This window comes from Aplidium turbinatum, chromosome 4, assembly GCF_918807975.1.
Source record: "Aplidium turbinatum chromosome 4, kaAplTurb1.1, whole genome shotgun sequence".
NCBI lineage: Eukaryota > Metazoa > Chordata > Ascidiacea > Aplousobranchia > Polyclinidae > Aplidium > Aplidium turbinatum.
In genome coordinates, this window is record NC_137475.1 from 37,370,649 (window position 1) to 37,391,620 (window position 20,972).

The 20,972-nt window shown below is 38.2% G+C and overlaps 1 protein-coding gene across 1 annotated transcript in view; it reads right to left on the reverse strand.

Annotated features, from left to right (window-relative positions):
* The window catches only part of LOC145768155 (structural maintenance of chromosomes flexible hinge domain-containing protein 1-like), a 28,621-nt gene extending 10,750 nt beyond the window's left edge, over positions 1–17,871 (reverse strand). Inside the window, exons 1-25 of the mRNA XM_082579626.1 lie at positions 17,790–17,871; positions 15,155–15,233; positions 14,441–14,605; positions 13,836–13,918; positions 13,147–13,250; positions 11,640–11,784; positions 11,062–11,181; positions 10,477–10,637; positions 9,566–9,659; positions 9,236–9,449; positions 8,495–8,597; positions 7,840–7,936; positions 7,017–7,175; positions 5,311–5,436; positions 4,898–5,011; positions 4,479–4,668; positions 3,778–3,975; positions 3,408–3,546; positions 2,715–2,843; positions 2,327–2,426; positions 1,968–2,106; positions 1,770–1,891; positions 1,126–1,269; positions 399–516; positions 49–161 (exon numbers count right to left, since the gene is read on the reverse strand). Of these exons, the coding sequence (XP_082435752.1) occupies positions 49–161; positions 399–516; positions 1,126–1,269; positions 1,770–1,891; positions 1,968–2,106; positions 2,327–2,426; positions 2,715–2,843; positions 3,408–3,546; positions 3,778–3,975; positions 4,479–4,668; positions 4,898–5,011; positions 5,311–5,436; positions 7,017–7,175; positions 7,840–7,936; positions 8,495–8,597; positions 9,236–9,449; positions 9,566–9,659; positions 10,477–10,637; positions 11,062–11,181; positions 11,640–11,784; positions 13,147–13,250; positions 13,836–13,918; positions 14,441–14,605; positions 15,155–15,233; positions 17,790–17,813 (3,180 nt within the window). The 5' untranslated portion in view covers positions 17,814–17,871. The remainder of the gene's footprint in view (positions 1–48; positions 162–398; positions 517–1,125; positions 1,270–1,769; positions 1,892–1,967; positions 2,107–2,326; positions 2,427–2,714; positions 2,844–3,407; positions 3,547–3,777; positions 3,976–4,478; positions 4,669–4,897; positions 5,012–5,310; positions 5,437–7,016; positions 7,176–7,839; positions 7,937–8,494; positions 8,598–9,235; positions 9,450–9,565; positions 9,660–10,476; positions 10,638–11,061; positions 11,182–11,639; positions 11,785–13,146; positions 13,251–13,835; positions 13,919–14,440; positions 14,606–15,154; positions 15,234–17,789) is intronic.
* Positions 17,872–20,972: the final 3,101 nt, after the last annotated feature.

Below are 20,972 nucleotides of genomic sequence, written 5' to 3' on the forward strand. Positions count from 1 at the left end.
GTCGTGGCCTGTAAATCGGAAAAAATGAGTAAAAACAAACGGAAACACCTTGATTTGAGACGCAAGCTTCGTGTTCATTTCCACAGATCGCTTGGCTTCATCAAAAAGTTTAAACGATAAGTTCTCGATCACTTCGCCTGCTTCGTGATGTATGTCCTGATCTGAAATGTTTGTAAGCAAAACTAAGTTTAAAGTAAGTTCACAAAAAAAAAACGATGGAGAAAAATGATTTTGGTAAAAACTTGTCAGTTGTAACTGTATTTTTTTTATCTGCAAAAAACAAGAAAATTTACCACATCAATAAAACTCATCATTTTTCCATCTCAGTTCATTACTAAACATGTCGCATAACTTTTTTACAAGAATATGAAAAGCTGATGATCATGAGAATATTGCACCCTTTTGAAGCTTGACAGGAGAATTATCCTCCGGAAGCGATGGATCTTTGTAGAAAACATGGATCGCGTGGATCCTGGTGGAAGGGGTCACTTTGAACTTGCATTCCAGAGGCTTGATCTACATGAAAAGGTTGAATGTACATTGTGTAGACGTAGTTAAACGTAAAATCGATGATAAGGTAACGTAACGATACGAAAACACAATTGATTGCTAGTATTGAAATTTATTAACACAATCCAACCATTTCACATCGTTTCAACGCATAGGGAACTTAAAGCGAAGAAGCATGTGACCTGTGTTAGATGAAGAGCAAATTTTAATCCACAACCGAGTTCAAAAGCTGTCTGAGAAGTTCTACGATCAACGAGTTGTGCATGAATCTTCTATGACGTCATATAAGGGGCGGGTGGCTATCGTTTACTGATAAGGGCTTTTTCGTATATTTGTCGTGAAGCAGGTTGTGCCTGATACCCCAGAAAGTCTTAATGCCATTGCTCACAGCCAAAAATACGTTACGTGAAGATCCAGTTACGCATTAGTATGCTACGCGACTTCACTTTACGTCTGTTGAGTGAAGATCATGTTACGCATACGCATTTTGCGTGAAATCCAGTTGCGTATTGCGTAGGGATACGTTATCCCATTTTACCACGGTTCTGGAGTTATACCTTTACAATATGTTTCACCGAGCTTAATATTGCATTGGTTGCCGCTTAAACAACGTACAGATTTCGAATTTTGAACTTCCAACTTCGCCTTGACAGTTTGTGGCTTTGTGAGTCGCTTTATCTTCAACTTTCCCGACAAAATCCCATGACCAGTTTGTGAGCAGTTGCACGACCAAGTGGCCAGGCCGCTTGAACCGCTGAACTGACAAGTGATAAAACATAAAAAATATAAGGTAAATGTTAAAATAAATTGACGGCTTGAGAAAATGACGCAAGCGTGAGCACTCATGCGTTACACAAAAGATGGCCACTCGCATCGAACGCTGGTTTCAAGATAATCATTTTGTTGTAGTAGACAACCCCGCTCCTCTGGTAAAAGGAAGGAGTTGTACCGTAATATTTCCTAGACAGCAAATCAACTGTTTTTTTACATTGATTCAACATAGTCAGACGTTGAGTCAATGTGAAAAACGATTGATTTTCTGTGTCTGGGAAGAACCATCTTGTCAGATTCGAAGAAGTTGTGGAAGAGTACGGTCAAGATTGCCAAAGACAACAATAGTTGAGAGAACGGTCTTTCAGAAACCGACTAACTCAACATCATTTCTTGGCACACGCGCTGTGTTTTTTTACTTCATTGTTTTAAACCATAAAAAAACGAAATAACGCAAAATCCAGACAATTTTATGTAAATTCAGTCACCTTGCACTGGACAATCAGTTTATTTCTCAAAGTTGCATTTCCAGCCACGTCGACAACCTCAACGCCAAGTGATACGTCGGAGGCATTCTCACACTCCAACATCTTCTGCCATTCTGTGTCGCCTGTGGATTGACATGAAAAGTTACACGTAAAATTGAAGAGATGCGCGAAAAAGAAGTTTCGCTTGCACGGACAAACCTTTGTCCCCTTCAATTTTGTTGAAACCGTCGCTGAACGATGTTAGTCTCAAAGCAGTCGGCTTGCCCGGAAGAAGACGAATCTTCAAGGTTTGGGAGTCGCGTTCTAAGCCCGGCAGAATGACCGTCATTTGAAAGTTCTAGAAACAAGTTTAAAAAAAATGATGACAGCAAAAGCAAAGAGATTTCAAACGAAAAAAAATCATATTTTTGATTAGCAAATTTGTGTTGCAAATAACAAACTCATACAAGCCAAAATAGATTTGATATCATCAACAAAGACAGACAAGATATCAAGATATTAAACCGTAGTAGCCCAGTGTTCAATATGCTACGAAATAAACTGCATCGGTGCCTGACCTTTCCTTGTTGTGACGTGACGTGACCTATGGCAACGACGTCTTTGATGACGAGCGAATGTCCGTCCACTTCTGCCCCATTGTACATGAGGTCCAAGCCCCTGAAAAAAGTGACTCTTACGGCCCAAAAAACAAAAAATGCAACCACAATGTCCACACTAAACAAACAATACTCAGTCATTCGATTGAAAATAATTGTTGCCAAGTCGCAGGGTAAACTTTCATCATTGCAGTCAAATCTTTGTTTTTACATTAATTCAACGTCTGCAGACGATGAATCAATGTAAAAAATGAGAGATTTTGCTGTCTGGGGTAGTACGTCACTAGATTTTAAAACACCGTCACGCTCCACAGAGTTCGCTTAATCTGATTGGTAAAAAAGAACCTACTTGGATTCGAGAATTGGATTTTCGCCGAGAGAAGCTTGAGTGGAGTGGCCGAATTTGTCCTGCATGTCCAGGGGAATGTCAAACGGCTCTCCGACCCTCAAAGGAGATTCTAATATCCCGACCATGAATCTGGTGACAAGATTAAAGTTTTTTTGCCAGATGAAGAATTAATGCAATATATGAAAGCGAAGGCTTGAGTGAAGAAAATCGATTAGGTATTGCCAAGAATCAAACTAAGAACGTTTTGAAGTAAAAAATGGTAACCGTGAAATCGAAAAATATAACGATTAACGAGCCTCATAGTTCAAAGCCATTTTTGCAAACAACTGAAGTAAAAAAACTAAAAAATAACAAAGTTAGGCTTATTCAAACCCCAAAAGACAATATTCCTTGTAAACAACCGTAAAAACTTCCACTTTGGTTTCATTTTCAAGCGAAGGGATATGCACGGCGGTGGATTGGAGCAAGATACAGAAGACGGTGATTGAAGGAAGAATGAAATTTCGAGTAATGTCCGTCAATGCTCGCTGGAAAGCGGCCGCAAAACAAGTACTACTCAGAAAGCAAAATCCGTCATTTTTACTTTAAACTTGCAGACGTTGAATCAATGTAGAAATGACGTATTTTGTTGTCTGGGTAAAAACTGCTGAGGTGATTAGTAATAGTTGAACGTCGAATGGTTTTTTCGTTTACTTGTGAGGTGGGGCTTCTTTAATGGAGAAGTTAATTGACAAGGAGGGTAGCCTTCTTCCGTCGGCGTATGTGTACGCCCCGCTCTCTGTGAAAGCAGCCTGCAACGTCACCACGTAACTCCCCACCCCTGTGATGTTTTCTGTGAAAACGTAGAAAGATTGGCGATGATAATTAAACCGATTTCCAGCAGACTAACTGCACTTCTCAAATCGAAAAGTGTTCGTTTTTTATAAAACATATACAATCACGATTGGTCTCCCCGTCTTCCTCGTAGCTTAACTCAAATCTTAAACCACCTAGCACGAGCTTGGATACGACGAACAAGCATATGTCGTACCAACCTACCCAAACATAGGTCATGCCAACCTACCTATCCGCTTGAACCAGTACGGCCATTTCTTGCCATGCGCAGTGACATGGCTCGCAATTTCCACAGGCTTTCTTTCCTCTCCGTAGGCCGGGGTGAAGAGGAGACGTTGCTCAACGATCAGTTTCCTGCTTCCTGCGTTGGAAGGGAGTCTTTGGATTGGTTCATCGCTCTGGTTCAGAATGGTCACTGACATTGCTCCTGGAATGAAAAGGTTGGAGTCATGTTTATACAAGTAGCGTGTGTTACAGCATGTGGTGTTATGCAAGAAATACATGACTCGTTGAAACAGCAGATTAATTTCACTTTAAACAGAGCAGAGTGAAAGACCAACAGTAATCCAAACACACTACTTTTTCATGATAAAAATTTGATGAACTGACTGAAAAAGCAACTAACAGTCTTCGGAACATCGTCCTCCCATCGCTCGACTACAAAACATGCAACAAAGAAGCTTCAGGCGCAACTTAAACACCCGGGCAACAAAATATGTTATTTAATATTGCATCAACATAAAAATGGATTTGGCTCGTTGGGAGCATAAAAGGCTTCTCTCAGCTAGCACATTAGTCCTGTTTCACGTTGATTCAACGTAGATCGAGCAAAGTCTACAGTTTTTTACATTGATTCAACGTCTGCAAAGGCTAGCTAAAAACATTTTTGAAATAACTGATTGGTATTAGTTCTCTACTTTAATCACTCACCGATGGCAATGCCAGCTTGACTGGCTAGGCCTTCAATTATCTCCTCATCTTCCGGCCATGCCAGCTCGATCGTGGCGGGCAGCTTTGATTCTTCGGATTGCACCATGGTCAGCACCGCTTCGTTTGGGACGCTGCGATCAAGCTTCGACAAGGGGAATGAACGGACATCACCATAGAGAGACTGCGGTTCCTGTAGCAAATGAAAGCATAGAAATGACCCGATTGTGGTGGAGAGGTTTTTTTTTGCACCCGATATTGAAAAGACTACAATTTTGATACCAAAGGGAGAGAGTCGCAGTCCATCAAATAGTCAAGTGGATATCAAGCGTCTACAGACGTTGAATCAATGTAAAAAGCGACTGATTTGCTGCCTGGGTTAAACCATCTCTGCCGCATAAAATTAATCACAATAAACGTACCTGGATGACTTCCATTTCTCCACCCACGGCATACACGTCCCCATCATAGTCCCCGTACAGCAGAAACCGACGTATGGTGCCGCATATCACTGGCACGGTGCGTTGGGTCTTGACCTGCAGATTTTCAACATGACAAGAATTGAAATTAATTTTGAAAACATGAAAATCTAAAGAGGTTCTCATCGATTCAAACGTTTGTGGATACCACTGGAAATTGAGTCTTGAACAGAGCTTAGTGCTGCATTCATTCGATTAAGTTTTGCTCGGTTGACAATTTAGAGTGCTTTGAAATTGTGCAAAAGATCCCAGAGAGCAAAATCCGTCATTTTTACATTGTAAAAATGACGGATTTTGCTCTCTGGGATCTGACGTCGCTGTGGTAAAGTGATAAAAGGCTACTTTTAGCATCGTACCAACTGTCCTTTCGAGAAGATCTTCCCATCCCACTCGATCGCTTTGTAAACTGTCCAGGGCGACTGGCCTTTCCTCGAGCCTGGGTCGTTACGCATCACCGAACTGGAAAACTTGAAAAATTTTATCTGAAAAAAAAAAGGAATTATTTGCCCGTTTGTCTTCTTTGCTGGCGTAATTCAAACTGTGATTATCAACAAAAAACTATTTTGAAACTCTTAAGAGGTTGCTATTAATGTCTGAAGATAAATGGTCAAGAAATACCAAGAGCAAGTTGGGGTGGCACTCAATTCTGTTCTGTGAAGGTTGGTGTACACCAGGGATCAGTTTTGTCACCTCTGATATTTGCTATTGTGGTTGACGTTGTAACTGAAGGAGTGAGGGAGGGCTTATTGAGTGAAATTTTGTATGCAGACGACCTGGTCTTGACAAGTAATAGTATGGAGGGAATGGAGAGAAAGTTTGAGAAATGGAAAGAAGCATTTGAAACCAAGGGTATGAAGGTGAATCTTGAAAAAACAAAAGTGATGGTGAGTGGAGCAGAAGGAACAGTTGTTGAGAGCAAAGTAGATCCCTGTGGAATATGTGGCAAGAGAGTGATGAGAAATTCAATGCAATGCAAGGAATGTGGAAAGTGGGTACATGCAAGATGTGCTAATGTCAAGAGAGCCGCAACAAGATTGGCGAAGTGTTTTGTTTGTGGGAAATGCAGTAAAGGAAGGAATGAAGTGGAAGGCCATGATGATGAGTTCTGCCATGGCATCGAAACAGTGACAGACTTCTGTTATCTGGGTGATCGGATAAATGGAAGTGGTGGATGTGAAGCAGCGGTGACAACAAGGGCAAGATTGGGCTGGGCAAAGTTCAGGGAATGTGGGGAAATGTTGCATGGCAGAAAATTTTCACTAAGGATGAAAGGAAAAGTATATCGGAGTTGTGTGCGGCCTGCAATGCTATATGGTAGCGAGACATGGGTATTGAGAGAGAGTGAACTGGCAATCCTGAGAAGAACGGAAAGGTCAATGGTGAGAGCAATGTGTGGGGTGAAAACGAGAAGGGAAAAAAGGACTGAAGAATTGTTGGATATGCTAGAGATGAGAGAGACCATAGACCAACTGGCAAGGGCAAATGGAGTAAGATGGTATGGACATGTGATAAGGAGGGAGGAAGGAAGTTTTATTAGAAAGGCACTAGATCTAAAGGTGGATGGGAAGAGGAAACGCGGTCGTTCAAGAAGAACGTGGAAACAACAAGTGAAGGATGAGTTTAAAAAAGTCGGACTGAAGGAGGAAGATGCAAGGGACAGGGTGAAATGGAGAAAAGGGATTAAGACAATTGCTGCGCGGAAACAATCGGCCACCCCCACTAGTGGGGAACAAACCGACGATGGATTATGATGATGAAGTTACAACGAGTCTGAGTTTTCTTACAGACTTTTTCAAAAATAACATTAACGCCGTCTTTGTTTTACTGCACATTCAGGACGCTAAAAAGACATTACAGCATTCCCTGTCAATCAAACTTAATGGGCATAACTAAATAAGCTACAAATTTCGATCATTGTAACGTCTTATTGCGGCGTTGCATTTGTTGTCTGCCTAAAACAAAAAACTTACCCAGCAAAATCCGTCATTTTCACATTGATTCAACGTCAGCAGACGTTGGATCAATGTAAAAATGACGGATTTTGCTGTCTGGGTATAATCACTTGTTTGTCGTATTTTTCGTGGCATTCCCGCAACCATTCTTGAAAGTGGCGTTGGATGCCGCCGCGTTGTTCCTCGCCGAGAATGACGCGGTTGAATGACGTAGTCCTGTCGTGCAACTTCGAGTCCAGGTCCATGAAAGTGAGTTTGTTCGTGCTCACCTGAAAGAAACAACGTAAAACTCGAGTAAATAAGAGAGAAAAATCCTATCCCGGTTAAGAAAATCGGTCATTTTTAGTGTTGGTTGAGCGTCTGCAAACGTTGAATCAATGCAGAAAGGACAGGTTTTGCAAATTGGGTCCTTGCACTTTTGACGCATCAAAAATTCTATCAGTTGCTTTAACGTTCTGGCAACAAGTAGGTTACGTTCTTAGTTTTTTGCATCTTTTTTGCACAGTTTCAGCTAAAATAACATTGCCGGTAGTCTGCTTGCGTTGTTTCAACATAAAAAATGAATACAAACTAAAAAAGTTTCAAGGTATAACCCACAGAAAATGGTGCTGTTACTCGCTGCAATAATACATTATGTTTAATTGTTCATGTTACGAAAAAATAAACATGTTCTTTTAAAACAGCCCTAAATAGCAATTAAGAAATAAAAAAATGGTTGATTTGTTGTTTATTGCGTTGTTGTAAGAGTAAATGATATCAGGGGGATACAGACAATAAAAACGTCTTCTTCTTCAACTGATTGATCATGCTTGATGACTTCCCATATTAACTCTTCATTCTGTTGTCGTTTGTTTTCACTAGTACTTCCGGCATGCTTTTCATTCCATTTCCAATACAAACTTTTGAAACAATACGTTGGATATGAAAGCCTACCTGGAACTTGTCGTTGGTGAAGAGGCATCCAGACACCCGGTAGTAGCAGTCAGAGGGGAAGGCGGATGGCTTCTTCGTCAGTCTGCACCAGTCGAAACTGTGGGGGAGAAGTCAAAATTATTTGTCATCCTAAGATGCAAAATCCGATCTTTTTTACATTGTAAAAAAAGGATTGATGTAATGATGTAGAAATGATGTAGAAAGACCTTTTTCTCATGTAAAAAGGACGGGTTTTGTTGATTGCCATTTAGTGCATGATAGATCATCAACAGTGAATCTTTTGTATTTGTATAATTCAAATGAGCTTCTGTTAGTTATTTAATCACGATACCAATGTTAGACAATAGACATCAATGCAAGGTCACTGGTATCTTAAAATTTCTTTCTCAAATATATTTTTGTATATTGGAAAGTAAATATTTCACAATTGAGACTTAAAATTTAACTTTTTTAAGAACGATAAAAGCGGAGTTTTGTAATTCCAGCCGGCAAATAATCATTTTTACGTTGATTCGTCCTCCGCAGACGTTAAGTCAATGGAAAAAAAGACTCATTCTTGGCAGAAATACAACTTCCAGCCAAAACTACCGCTCATAAATGTTCAACCATCAATAACAGGTAAAGACAAATGATATGTATGCCTGGAGGCACATACTCGTCGATGAACGTGTAAGGTATCAGACGACCATTCCAGTAGCACTCAAATATAGGCCGTCTACCGCGCCCTGGTGGTCCGTCGTCACAATCCATGTCGTCATCTGAAGAAGACAACTGTTGTAAGAAAATTGCTAGAATTACGCTTCGTCAACGTTTGATTCTGTTGGATCAACGAAAAGCTTATTTCTAGTGAAGTCGGCATGAAGATCAGAAAGCAAAATCGATGTCGAATTTACTGTAGAGCGCAACTTGGAAGACGTTTGTAAAAAAGTTTAACTGCTCGTTTGAAAGGACAATTTATGTCGACATTATCCACGTCAGAAATACATGTTTTACCAATCGTAAGGTAAGACTGGACATGCTCGTCGCTTGGCAAGATTAGCGCTTTGCAGTAAATGAGAAATTAACATAAATATAGCGAGAAAGTTTTGATATCGCGAAGCTGCAGTTCTTTCTTTCGTCTCTTTTTCAGAGCTTGTCGTCAGAATAAGGTACGTAAACCTAAAAATACCAAGCTACTGAAGTAAAAACCTTCTCGCAATATTCAAGTTCTGTACCACAAATCAACTCTTTAAATTAAACATAAAACAAAACCTGCAAACCCTTCGAGAAAAGTCATTTTCACACCACTTTGATGCTCAAACAACGTAAAAACGATGTAATAATATTGTACATCTTTTTTTAACGAGCAGCTTTATGGTATAATGACATAAAGTTGCTTTTCATTACTTGTCAGCACCTTCATTAGAATGGTCCAGTGGGTAGGTTTCTTTGTCGTACAAGAAGGGATGATATCGCAACACCCCCTCAACCGTACCCCCATTCCCTCCGTCCGACTTGGCCGTAAACTCCATAGTGTTGGCAGCTGTCCGGATGTATTTCGATTCCAGATCGTCTTCGATATCGTGAAGATCGATCGACAACTTTTCCTTTCCTTTTTGATAAAGAGCAACCTAGGATGAACAATGAGGCACTGAGTTAAGTTTTGAAGACAATGTTTTCATCATGTTTACGCTCGTCAACGTCAAACAAACGTTTTTCATTAGGTCGTAACAAAAATGTAGATTACCTTTATAGTGACGTCTAAAGCTCCGATGTTTCGCCGACGTCGAGACATGGTGGTATTGCCCTCTGGGCCATGTATGTAGTAGTGGTAGATATGCCTGGAACAAGTGTTTAACAGTGCGATTTGTGTGATACTTTAGGCTAAAAGCTTTGAAATTCTAAATTCATAAACAAGTAAACATTAACTCAGAAGAAAACAAAGTTCTTTTTGTAAAAACGGTTTGGTTATTGCCATAGCGACCTATATTCACCGACCTTGCCGAAGTACGAGCCTACAATCTTGACTGAAAGTCGATGGAATTTTGATTTTGAACTCCAGGCTAAATGTACTTTATATTTCTTTGACATAATAAGTTTGAGAATTTATATCTGCCAACAATTGATCCGTGATCACTAAAAAAACTCATAGATTCACGTTAAAAAATTATAAATATTTTACCAGTGCTGCCAGATGCTCTTCGGATTTCGAACACAAGTGCCAAAATCTAGTCCAAAGTTTGTATGCTAAAAACCGCAGAAAGGTAGCTCAAAATCATACAAAATATACACAAAGACTGTATTTATCAACTATGGTTCAGACTTTCAATTTATACTGGCGATTCAGATTACTACTAAGCGCAACAGATCGGCCTCCAGTCAAATTTGAAGATTGCACGTTGGCATGGCCTGTGTTTGCAGATCGCCGTGGTTATGGCAATTGACGACTCAGCAAAACTGGTTGAAAATACTCAGAAAAAAGATCCTAAAAACTACCATACCATCAATTTAAAAAATAAAACCAAGCTACGTCAACATTGACATTAAACTATTGGTGAAGTAATTAAAAAAAAAACTCAATCAGACCTTGCCAGTTGCCATAATTAGTTATTATCAATATTTGTAGTTAACATTACTATTGTTATTTGCAAAACCCACGCAAGTTGCCGGGTCCAGATGTCGAAGCTGTTCCTCATGAACGAAATGTGCTTGTTGTCGATGCCGGTGACAACGACTCGAGTGAATCCATCGCCTGACTCTGACTCGATAAACCGCCGAGTCACTTCGTCGGTGGCAGAGATGTGGGAGTTGTCGCACGGCTGGAAACGATGTCATCAGAACATGATTGCTTTCACGATGATTTTATCAGATCTTGGGGTGATTTTTGAGAAAAGTTAACATACATTGACGGCGTTAGGGGCCGCAAAGGAAAAACAGACCGATTTTGCTTTATTGAGCTGTGTTTGTGCCTAGTCATAATCACTGCGCTGATGAGATCCAAAAGATCAAAACAAAGTCTCTGTCTTCAGTCCGTGTTGTTCAAAAACTAGATAAGGTTTTAAAATTAAATTTTTGAGATTGAAATTTAACAGTTTTTGACAGAAGAAATCAAGAGCGTCTTGTCAATCGAGCGGTTTGTTTCTTTTCAAACAGGTGCCAGTTGTTGCACACAACAAAGATTTTGAAGTTAAAACGCACAAAATCCATTAATGGTGATTTGACAAAAGGGATGCTATGACTGACCTTTCTGTTTCTAATGTAGCCGGCAAATATTGCTTCGCGGTTCCTTTCCTTTCTCCGGAATTCGTCTTTGGACATCGAAAATTCGTGAACATCGCATGACCCACGAGGCTTGGATATGATCTGAAGTTAAATTCAACCACCAATTGGCTTTCAATAGTTTTGAAATCACAACAACACGTATGTGGGAAGTAACAAAGAATGAAGCGATACGTCATGAGACAGGACAAGGAATCACAAGAAACAACGGCAGGGGCATTTGCATTGGATTTTTGCATACTGCATTATGAAATGAAAAATTTCATAAGTTATACAAGTAAAAAAACAAAGAGATTGAGGTACACAAGGATAGGTTTCATTCACAGAGCACAGTTTTAAAAACATTACAAGCAAAATTAAACCATCTCTTTACGTTTATTCAACATCAAATTACATCATCAAAGGTTATCTTACGGACGTGCTTTGATCAATAGAAGTTGAACCCGGCAAAAAATCAGCTTTTCTACATTGATTCAACGTCTGCTAAGGTTGAATCAATGTAAAAACACAAATTTGTTGACAGGAAAGCTATATTAAGTTACCCTGGTAGAGTTGCCAATGAAAAAGATGGCTTGTTTCCCGCCCACCCCGAACCAGGAGATGTCGGAGTTTAGAGATTTCGGAGCACCGGCTATGTTAGGTCTGTAACCTTCTTCATTGTCATCGACATCCTCATGCGCTTGAGCTCTGCATGAATGAAAATGTATTCACGCTCTCCCAAGCATTATTGTCGGTCCTTATTCGAATGATTAGTTTGGATTGAAAGAAATAGATGCTGAAGTTTACATAGCCAGGTATTGTTCGGGCAATTGGTACTCGATGTATTTTGGCAGTTGCTGCTTTTGGCCTAGTGTGATTCCAGGGAGCAAAATCTGTTATTTCTATATTGATTCAACGTCTGCAGACGTTGAATTAATGTAAAAATGACGAATTTTGCTGTCAGGGACTGTATCACGCGAATTCTGGCCGAATGGTGCCGCACAGGCCCTTAAAGGGCGGGGAAACCCAAATTAACTTTGCGAGTTTTTTGTTTCAGCGTGATGTCATTGTGTACAACATGCGTTTTAGCAATAAAAAAATCCAAATTTTGTTGCCCTCGTCTCGCTAGGGCCGCTTTTGTTTGATACCCGTTTGCGAGGTCTCGTTGCGCATCAAGCTGTGATTCTGTTCGCTGTGACGTCACAAGGTACATATAGTTGTGGCCAAAACTTTAAGACCAGACTTGATTTATGGCGATTTTTGCATTACTTCAAAATACTGCATCAGATATGAGATGATGCATAAAGATGATGCAACTGAAACAATATATGATGCAGTATTTTAAAGTAATGCAAAAATCGTCATAAATCAAGTCTGGTCTTAAAGTTTTGGCCACAACTATATGTACCTTGTGACGTCACAGCGAACAGAATCACAGCTTGATGCGCGCGAGACCTCGCAAACGGGTATCAAACAAAAGCGGCCTTAGCGAGACGAGGGAAACAAAATTTGGATTTTTTTTTGCTAAAACGCATGTTGTACACAATGACATCACGCTGAAACAAAAAACTCGCAAAAAGTGAATTTGGGTTTCCCCGCCCTTTAAAGATAATTTATTGCTGTTTATATTGTAAAAACAAAACTGCAAAACAAAACTGAATTTTGGCAAGAAAGCAGTTCTACCCTAGCTAGAATGCGGTCATGAAAAGGTAGAAATTTTTCTTCTGACTATTACGTTACACTTTTGTTGAAAAATAAAGGGTTGGAGGCGCCAACAGTGGATTGTTCACCGATCAAGCAAACCTGTTGATTAAGAAACTTATTTTCTGATTCGCTAATTAGAATCGCCGGTTTTACTGATCTACAAATAAACTTCGCACAAACTAAACCTCAAACAGTTAATCAGACGATTAGCTTAATCAGCCACTTAAAACAGCCGCTCTTCGTGTATCTAACCCTTAATTATACCAATAAATTTATGAAATTGATTCAGTAATTTGACTATTTTTTAAAAGTCAACGGTAATGAACCACGACCCACGGTCGCTTGTGCCTCTCCGTCCGGTTGAACTTCGACAGTCTGTATATCGCCCAATTGTTGAGCTGCCTTGATGACATTCCTTCCCCATTGTCGTAAACACACAGCACGTTACGTCCAGTAGATTCGTCGAGATGCTGCGAGAAATCAAGCAATCTCACATCAACACAAAAAAACCACAAAACTAGTTTTGTGCGGTTTTACCGAAGAGCACTGGCAACGATTGCTTTAGGTTCTTTTCAGCTTCAAAAATTTATTCGAGTCAAAATCCATTGTTTCACTCATAGCACATTAATGGGTTTGTCGCAAAGGTACAAGCATTAGAAAGAAATTCCAATGGTTACATAATTTTTAACAAACGGGCTGTATTGATCCGTATAGGTGAAACAGGCTGTTAAGGATTCAGATAGTAATAACTATATTTGATTTATTGTATTAGGATATATCTTTAGGTTGGCAGCCTGGTACACTGTGCCATCGCCCCCTATGTAGTATCTACAGCTCTGCATTGAACTGTTTCCTGGTCAGCTTATTTTAGATTACTTATCTTAATTTTCCTTTTTTAGGCTTAGGTTAATTACTTGCTAAAACAAGAGAAAAAAATCTAGAACTTGGGAATAATTAAAGTATTTTCTAAATGGACTTGGTAGAAAGCGAAAAAAATAAAAAGTGAGTAAAAAAAAACATATATATAACGAAAATGCGGAAACTTACAAACTCACCAAGCTTAACTCTATGAACCGTGTACCTTTATTCTTTACAGTTGCAGCAAGTGCATTATCTATCAACTCAGCAAACGCGAAGGCTGAAAAACATTAAATGAGACAAGAGCTGGCACTCAGTAAATGAAAGCTGACTTCTTCTATTACTTCAACCATACCAGGCATTGAAACAACGAAAAAGACCAACTTTTGTTAACAGGACACAAATCAAGCAGATGTCTACAGAACCTAAAAGAATATGGTGGACAATAAAGTGCAAACAAAAGCGTTTAACAATTTAACATGAAAACAACTGTGAGTTCTTTTAATTTTACTGCTGGATGACATTGTTATCTTAAATGAAAACTGATAAACTTATGGACATTATGTTAAAATATCTTTTAAACAACAGCAAACAACAGATGGAAGAATTCAATTGACTTGTAAAAGCAATGGTGGATAGCTTTGTGACATGAATTAGTGTTGCGACACTGATGAGCCCAGCCTCATGGGCGAACAATCGGTTGCCGAAAAAACAGGGTACCAGTTCAAAACAAGCTTCAAAATGTCACACTTGCAAAATTATTATGTTCATGTTAGTGGTAACAATAGTGAACAACACATACGGAGAGGGTTGATATGGCCTTCACTGGCATAATATTCATATATTCCGCTTTTAATCAAGGTGTCATAATGGGGTTGAAATTCAATTCTTTCCGCCACAGGTGCTTGAAGAGGTTGTTCAATGTGGTTGAGTAAGTACAAAGTATCTCCACTTTCAATCAACGAAACTGGAAGAAAAGCTTTTTTTAGTTTTAATGACTTCACTATTTTATTCTCCATAATTAAATGATTTCATGAAGAAAAATCAAGCTACAAATCCAAGACACTGTCACAAATAGTTGCTGTGTTAAGAATATGAAATGTATATATTACTTATTCAGTATAAAATTTCGTGAATCAAATGCAGTAATTCAACATCAATTTATACATATTTGATGTCATTGTGTAAGCAAATTATTGGTGTGAAGCTTAAAAGATCCTAATTGATATGCTTGCAACACCACTATTATTAACCTATATGTATTGCAATGATGTGTTAAATCATTGCAAACAAGGTTTTGAATTTGAGCTGAAAAATTACAAGTATCAAAAGTATCTGTAGGATCAAAAGTATTTGTGCAATGCAAGATTTGCTGAATGGATAAAGCAGAATTCACCTCAAATTATCTCGTGGTGAGATTTCTCTGCGACAGGTCGCCACGGTCAAATGTCTCGCATCAAAATGTCATGTACCCACAAAATCATGGCATAAATCAAACCAAAAATCAGGTACTTACCAAACGTGTCATCATCGTTTATTAGATTTCTGCTGGTTGTAGTAATCACAAATTCTTTTTCATTGTCAATGTCAAAAGCCTGAACAAAAAACACAAATTAGGAGCTTTATTTATATAATTATTTTCTAAAGGATGGCTAATATTACAGTAATATATACATTTGATGTTACTTCAATACTAAACTGTATCAGCAGCTTAACATAAAACATATCATAAAAAAAAAGGGTGAGAAACTTGTATAAACTGTCGCAAAGAATGTAAAATTGAACAATTTTGAGTGATTTAATGTCGGAGTATCACTAAATAATGCAGTGTATGCATGGCGTTTTATAATTGCTATATAACCTAGTCAGTTTGTTTCAAATTTTGCAATTGGCTGCCATTTAAAAGCTCTGACTGTAAGCCTTGAATGAATAAAATTGTTTTAGATGATAAACATTGCTTTTTTCTGCATGAGTTGACCAGTTGTCAATAATGACAAAGACAGAGTTGATATCATAACAGGTGGTCCTTTTTGTATATACGCTTATATAGCTCAACAGTACAGAGTGCATAAACTGCCTGTGAAAAGCTTTGCAGTACCGTACCTTAGTATTTCTAAATTAAAAATGCATGGAGAATCGCTGGCCTGCTGCTTCTTAGGCAGAAGATCTCCTATCCTTAATGGAACTCAATTGAGTCAATAAATGTATTTGCACTTTGCAGGACCTTATTTCAACACTGCCCGAAAGCGTGTTTTTGTTTTCAGCTAATCAGTGGATAATGCAAAACAAGAGCAGCACGCTTAATGTTTTTCGTGGCTTTCAGATACCTGTTGCATCGCATAGTTGATTGTGTATTACATATTGGGTCATTCCATGCCAAACGTGAAAATCATAAAGATCCCAGTTTGACCCTCTTTGATTTTGCTCAAACTTGGTCAAAATGTTATTTGGCATGATTTAGCCATGCATTACAAATTTTAGCTCAATATCTATTGTAGTTTTGGAAATATGATGCTTTAAAATTTTAGGTATCCCCTAAACTTTTCCGCATTCGGTTTTTTGGACCATTTTCAATTCACCATTTGCTCCGAAGGTTACCTATATAAAGTTTATTTTTGGTAAAATGGTTCACTTTTAGCTATATTGCATGATTGCCTTGTCAAAATGCAATTAATTTGCAGCATAGTGGAGTAATCAAGTCTCTAAGAAGCTCTTTTCTTCACCAAAAACAAATTTTATGCCATATTTGGAAGTCTGTAACTTTTTTATGAAAAGTAGGATAGTTATTATATTTTATTTATCATATATGCTCTTTCCCTACCAGGCAACAACTTCACCAAGTTTGATAAGTAACATTATATTTATTAGAAAGTTACAATGCATCAAAATATGCACCCCAAGCAAAAAAGCCAAAATAACGCCATCTTGTGGTATAAAAATACCCCCGTAAAAAAGTGTTCACAAAATAATCTTTTTAACATGTTGAAGAACATTACCTAAGGAACTTGTGTACAAAGTCTTAACTTTGTCACTCAACTATTAAGAGGTAAGTTGGGGGCCAATTTTTAACTCTCCATAATAAAAAATTGGCTTATTTGCAGAGGAGTCTCAAATATTGCCAGACGCACTTTGAGCGAATTAAACAGAATAGGCTACATCTTTGAGCGAATTAACATAATCAAAAAATTGTCGGAATCGTCGCTCTTCTCTCTACAAAGAGTCTTGGCCTTGGTCCAAGACTAAAACGAAAAAGAAAGTCTCAGACTGCGATAGGCCAAATTCACAAATTTTTATTGTGATGTAATCGGCTGATTAGCAATCAGCTGCTTTGACATTAATAGCCATATAAGATAGCTGAGTGCACAAATGACACACTCGTCATCTAATTAGTGACGTGCATGAATGGATGAACGAGATTCCCGCTGTCCCTATATACTGCTAAAACTGCATGTCACTAAAGAACACAATGTGGCTGGGAGAACAAACAATGCAATAAAAAGACTATTGTATAATTTATCTTTACCAAATTGAAATATATGAAGAAAAAGTCTAATTGAGTCATTGTAGTAATTAAAACTTTCAAGTAATTTTATTATTATCATTTTATATAATTGCTTCAGTCTTTTGCAGGCCGCATAGAAAATTGTGGGTTGTACTTTGCCCACCTCTGCCTAATTGCATGCACTGCAATTTTTCCATAAATGAGCAAGTTTAGCAGGTTTACAAGCTTACAATACTGATTTTTAAAGAAAGTATTTTATCAAAGTAAATTTTAAATTTTGGTTTGCTTCTTTTTCTTTTATTGGTGCTAATTCCAATTAGAAGATTATAAGTCTTAGGCAGACAACAATACCCTAACACCAGCCACAAAACAATGCTTTTTTACAGCAACTATGGTAACCAGCACCGAAGTTATGACCACTTTGCAATTTCTCACACAACAAATCTAGGTCAATTTAAGAGCATTATCAAGCGTATTATACAATAATGATGAAAATATAAATTTGATAAAAATGATGGTGCTTGTAGGTTTTAAGCTGCCCGCGCCCAATGGTCAGCAACGTCTCTCCTGTATTTCTTTCTCATAAATTTTTTTGCAGGCGGCTTAAAACCTACAAGCCCCTAAATTATAGACATATGGTAGTACTTACATGTAAGATTATATCATAAAACATATCAAAGGAAAAAATACCCCCAATATGAATTTTTTGCCTTTCTGTATCAGATTCTTCTCTTCTATCAAAAATGTAAACAAACGCATCTTCCTCTTCTTCTTCCATTTCAGTTGACATGCCAGCAATTGAAACAATAGGCTATTAACTGTTGCTACACAACTTCAAATTCCTTATCAAGGCCTCTAAAAGTTTGCTTTCAAATTGTTACTAAAAAGGTAGGCTAACTAAACTAATAAATAAGAACAAACAATTTGTTGATGCCTTCTCAAGAAAAAAAAAAACACTAAACAAATCATAATTATAATCGATGGTGTTGTTCGATGAAAATGGGGAAAAAGTCAAACTATACCGTATATGGTAGGGGATGCAACCTAGTTCGTACCCTGAACAGTTCGTACTCTCAGTTCGTACCGTGAAAAGATCGAGAGAAAAAATTTAAAAAAAGCCGAAGTCGCTGATCGCAGTTTCAGCAAACAAACAAAAACTCTTAGGATCATTACCAGAAATTTTAAAATGTTTGCGGATACTGCGGAAAAACGGTTCTATTTTTTTCTCTCGGTCTTTTCAGTTTGTTTGCGGAAACTCCGATCAGCGACTTCGGCTATTTTTAATTTTTTCTTCTCGATCTTTTCCTAACCCTTATCCCTAACCCTTTTATAATGTTTGCTGAAACTGCGATCAGCAACTTCGGCAAACTCTTAAGATCATTACCGGAAATTTTAAAATGTTTGTGGAAAAACGGAAACTCCGATCAGCGACTTCGGCTTTGTTCTATTTTTTTCAGTTTGTTTGTTTGTGAAACTGCTTTTTTCTCTCGATCTTTTCAGAGGGAAAATTTTAAAATGTTTGCAGAGACTGCGATCAGCGACTTCGGCTTTTTTTAATTTTTTCTCTCGATCTTTTCAGGGTACGAACTGTTCAGGGTACGAACTAGGTTGCACCCTATGGTAGGTACCGTACCGGTAATGTCTCTGGGCTCTAATCTAAAGTTGCTATAAAATTACCGTAGCTGGTTGTGGCTATGAAATGAACTTAGCATGTGTCAATCACATTCCATAGGCTATAGTCCTGCTGATTTTACCTTTTTCTAGACTTCTGTCCTCTGCTTTGTTTGGCATAGATTGTTTTTCGTTGTGATGGTCAAAAATAAAAACAAACTGCACTGAACAGTCTGGTCCAACTATCACAAAACAATCAATGCAACAACAGGAGCATACCACCATCGTCGCATTTGCATTGCAAAATGCAAATACGCAATACGCATGCCAGTCCCCAGTTCAGTCCAGAGACTCCGGAGTCCAGACCCGAGTCCAGGGTTGCCAGATAGCCAAAATAAAAAAAAGCCAAACTTACCTAAAAAAAAGCCAAAAAAAAGCCAAATCTACTACAAACTCTAACAAGCCTATATTTTTTCCTTAAAAGACACAAAGCTACCTATAAACTAGCTTATAAGAAGCAAAATCAGTCGCAACAAGACAATAAAAGACAAAAATAACAGTTTAACAATATCCTAAAGCGACTGGGTCTGTAGCGAATAGACAAACATAGCAGTCATCTAGTCAAAAAATTTATATGGGATCATCGTCTTCTTGCAGCAGCCACAAAAGACCTTCGTTTACTGAACCTTCGTCAATTTTGTCAGTTTGATACATGTTCTTTGATGTAAACAAAGATAGCATCTTTTGTGTAACTTTGAAGTGTTTACAGCATTGCTTTGAGGAATGCAAATGCGTTTTTATTCTCAGCAATGAGTCCAACATTTGCAACCGCATTCTATTTCTCTCCTTTGTTTTGGTCAAAGTGACGGTAGAAATAATCCCTTCTACAACTGCATTGGAGATTAGCATGGTTAACCTTTTTCTAGACCTCTGCTTTGTTTGGCATAGGCCCATATTGTTTTGTTGTTGTTGTGGGGGTCAGAAATTAAAACAAACTGAACTGTAAAACAAGACAAAGCATATGTGGCCAAGTTTGCAAATCCATGTGTACATGTACTTGCAGAATTTGCATATGTTTTGACACCAATCCAAAAATCTGCTGCATCTTTTGGGATTTTTCTAGCAAATACTTCAGATGACCAACCAGTCAATAAAGCCTATCTTCCTGTATTGTTGCTCTATTTCCTGTAGGCCTACCATTATCACCTTGGAGAAATCTCATTGGAAACTGATCAAAGAGGAATCGAGCAGTTTGGGAAAGAACTTTAGATAAGTGCAAAGCAGTTAAGCCTTGAAAAATCATCGTCATCCCATCACAACATGTTACGCTAGTATTTATTGAGTTAGCACTTCAAGGTTTTCAAGGCAATTTTTCTCTTTTTGTGATAGTTTGATCTCTTCTTAACATAACACTCATGAAATTTTTGAATGAAACAAAAAAAAGCCTAAAAAAGCCAAAGTTCATTTGGATTTTTTTTTAAAACAAAAAAATCCAAAGAGGTTCAAAAAAAGCCTAAATTTTCAAATTTGGCTTTAAAAAATCCAAACTGGCAACCGTGCCCGAGTCCAGTTGCCCAATTGCGAAGTTGCCAGATATTATACAAATAGAAACAAGCCCAAAATTTCACACTTTGCACACATTCAAAAAAACTTTGCACAAGTCAAAATAACAAAATTTTTAGTTAAAAATGGTATTCATTTTGTGAAACTTGTATTGAATAAAAACGAAATCAACCAGCAAACAAACTACGACTGGTGAAATTTTCTTCGACTCCGAAACAAAACTGGTCCAATTCCGACAGAAAACAGCAAAACTGGCAACTCTGCCTAATAAGCCATAATTAGAGCAAAATCAGCGTTGCCAGATGTCGTTAAATGAATTGGGCAAGAGCAAATTTTTGTTAGAATGCGGTGCGGTGAGATGGAGCAACAGATTAGGCGCTCGCTTTCCAGTCATGCACTGATGGTTCGACTTCTGGTTTATGCAAGTTGTTGAAGAACACCACTTACCTCTTCTTAGAGTGTAATAAATTGGGTGTTGGGTAGTTGCTGAAGAAAAAGCGGTCGAGAAAAAAGAACTGCCCACCCTACTATCGTCAGTGCCGAAGGTTAAGTATAATGAGAACCTTGTCTTTTCATGTCCCGATGCTTTGATTCAAGTATGGGACTCACCTTTCTTGAAACTTTTCAGGCACAGTCTCTTCTCTCCAACAACTTTCCG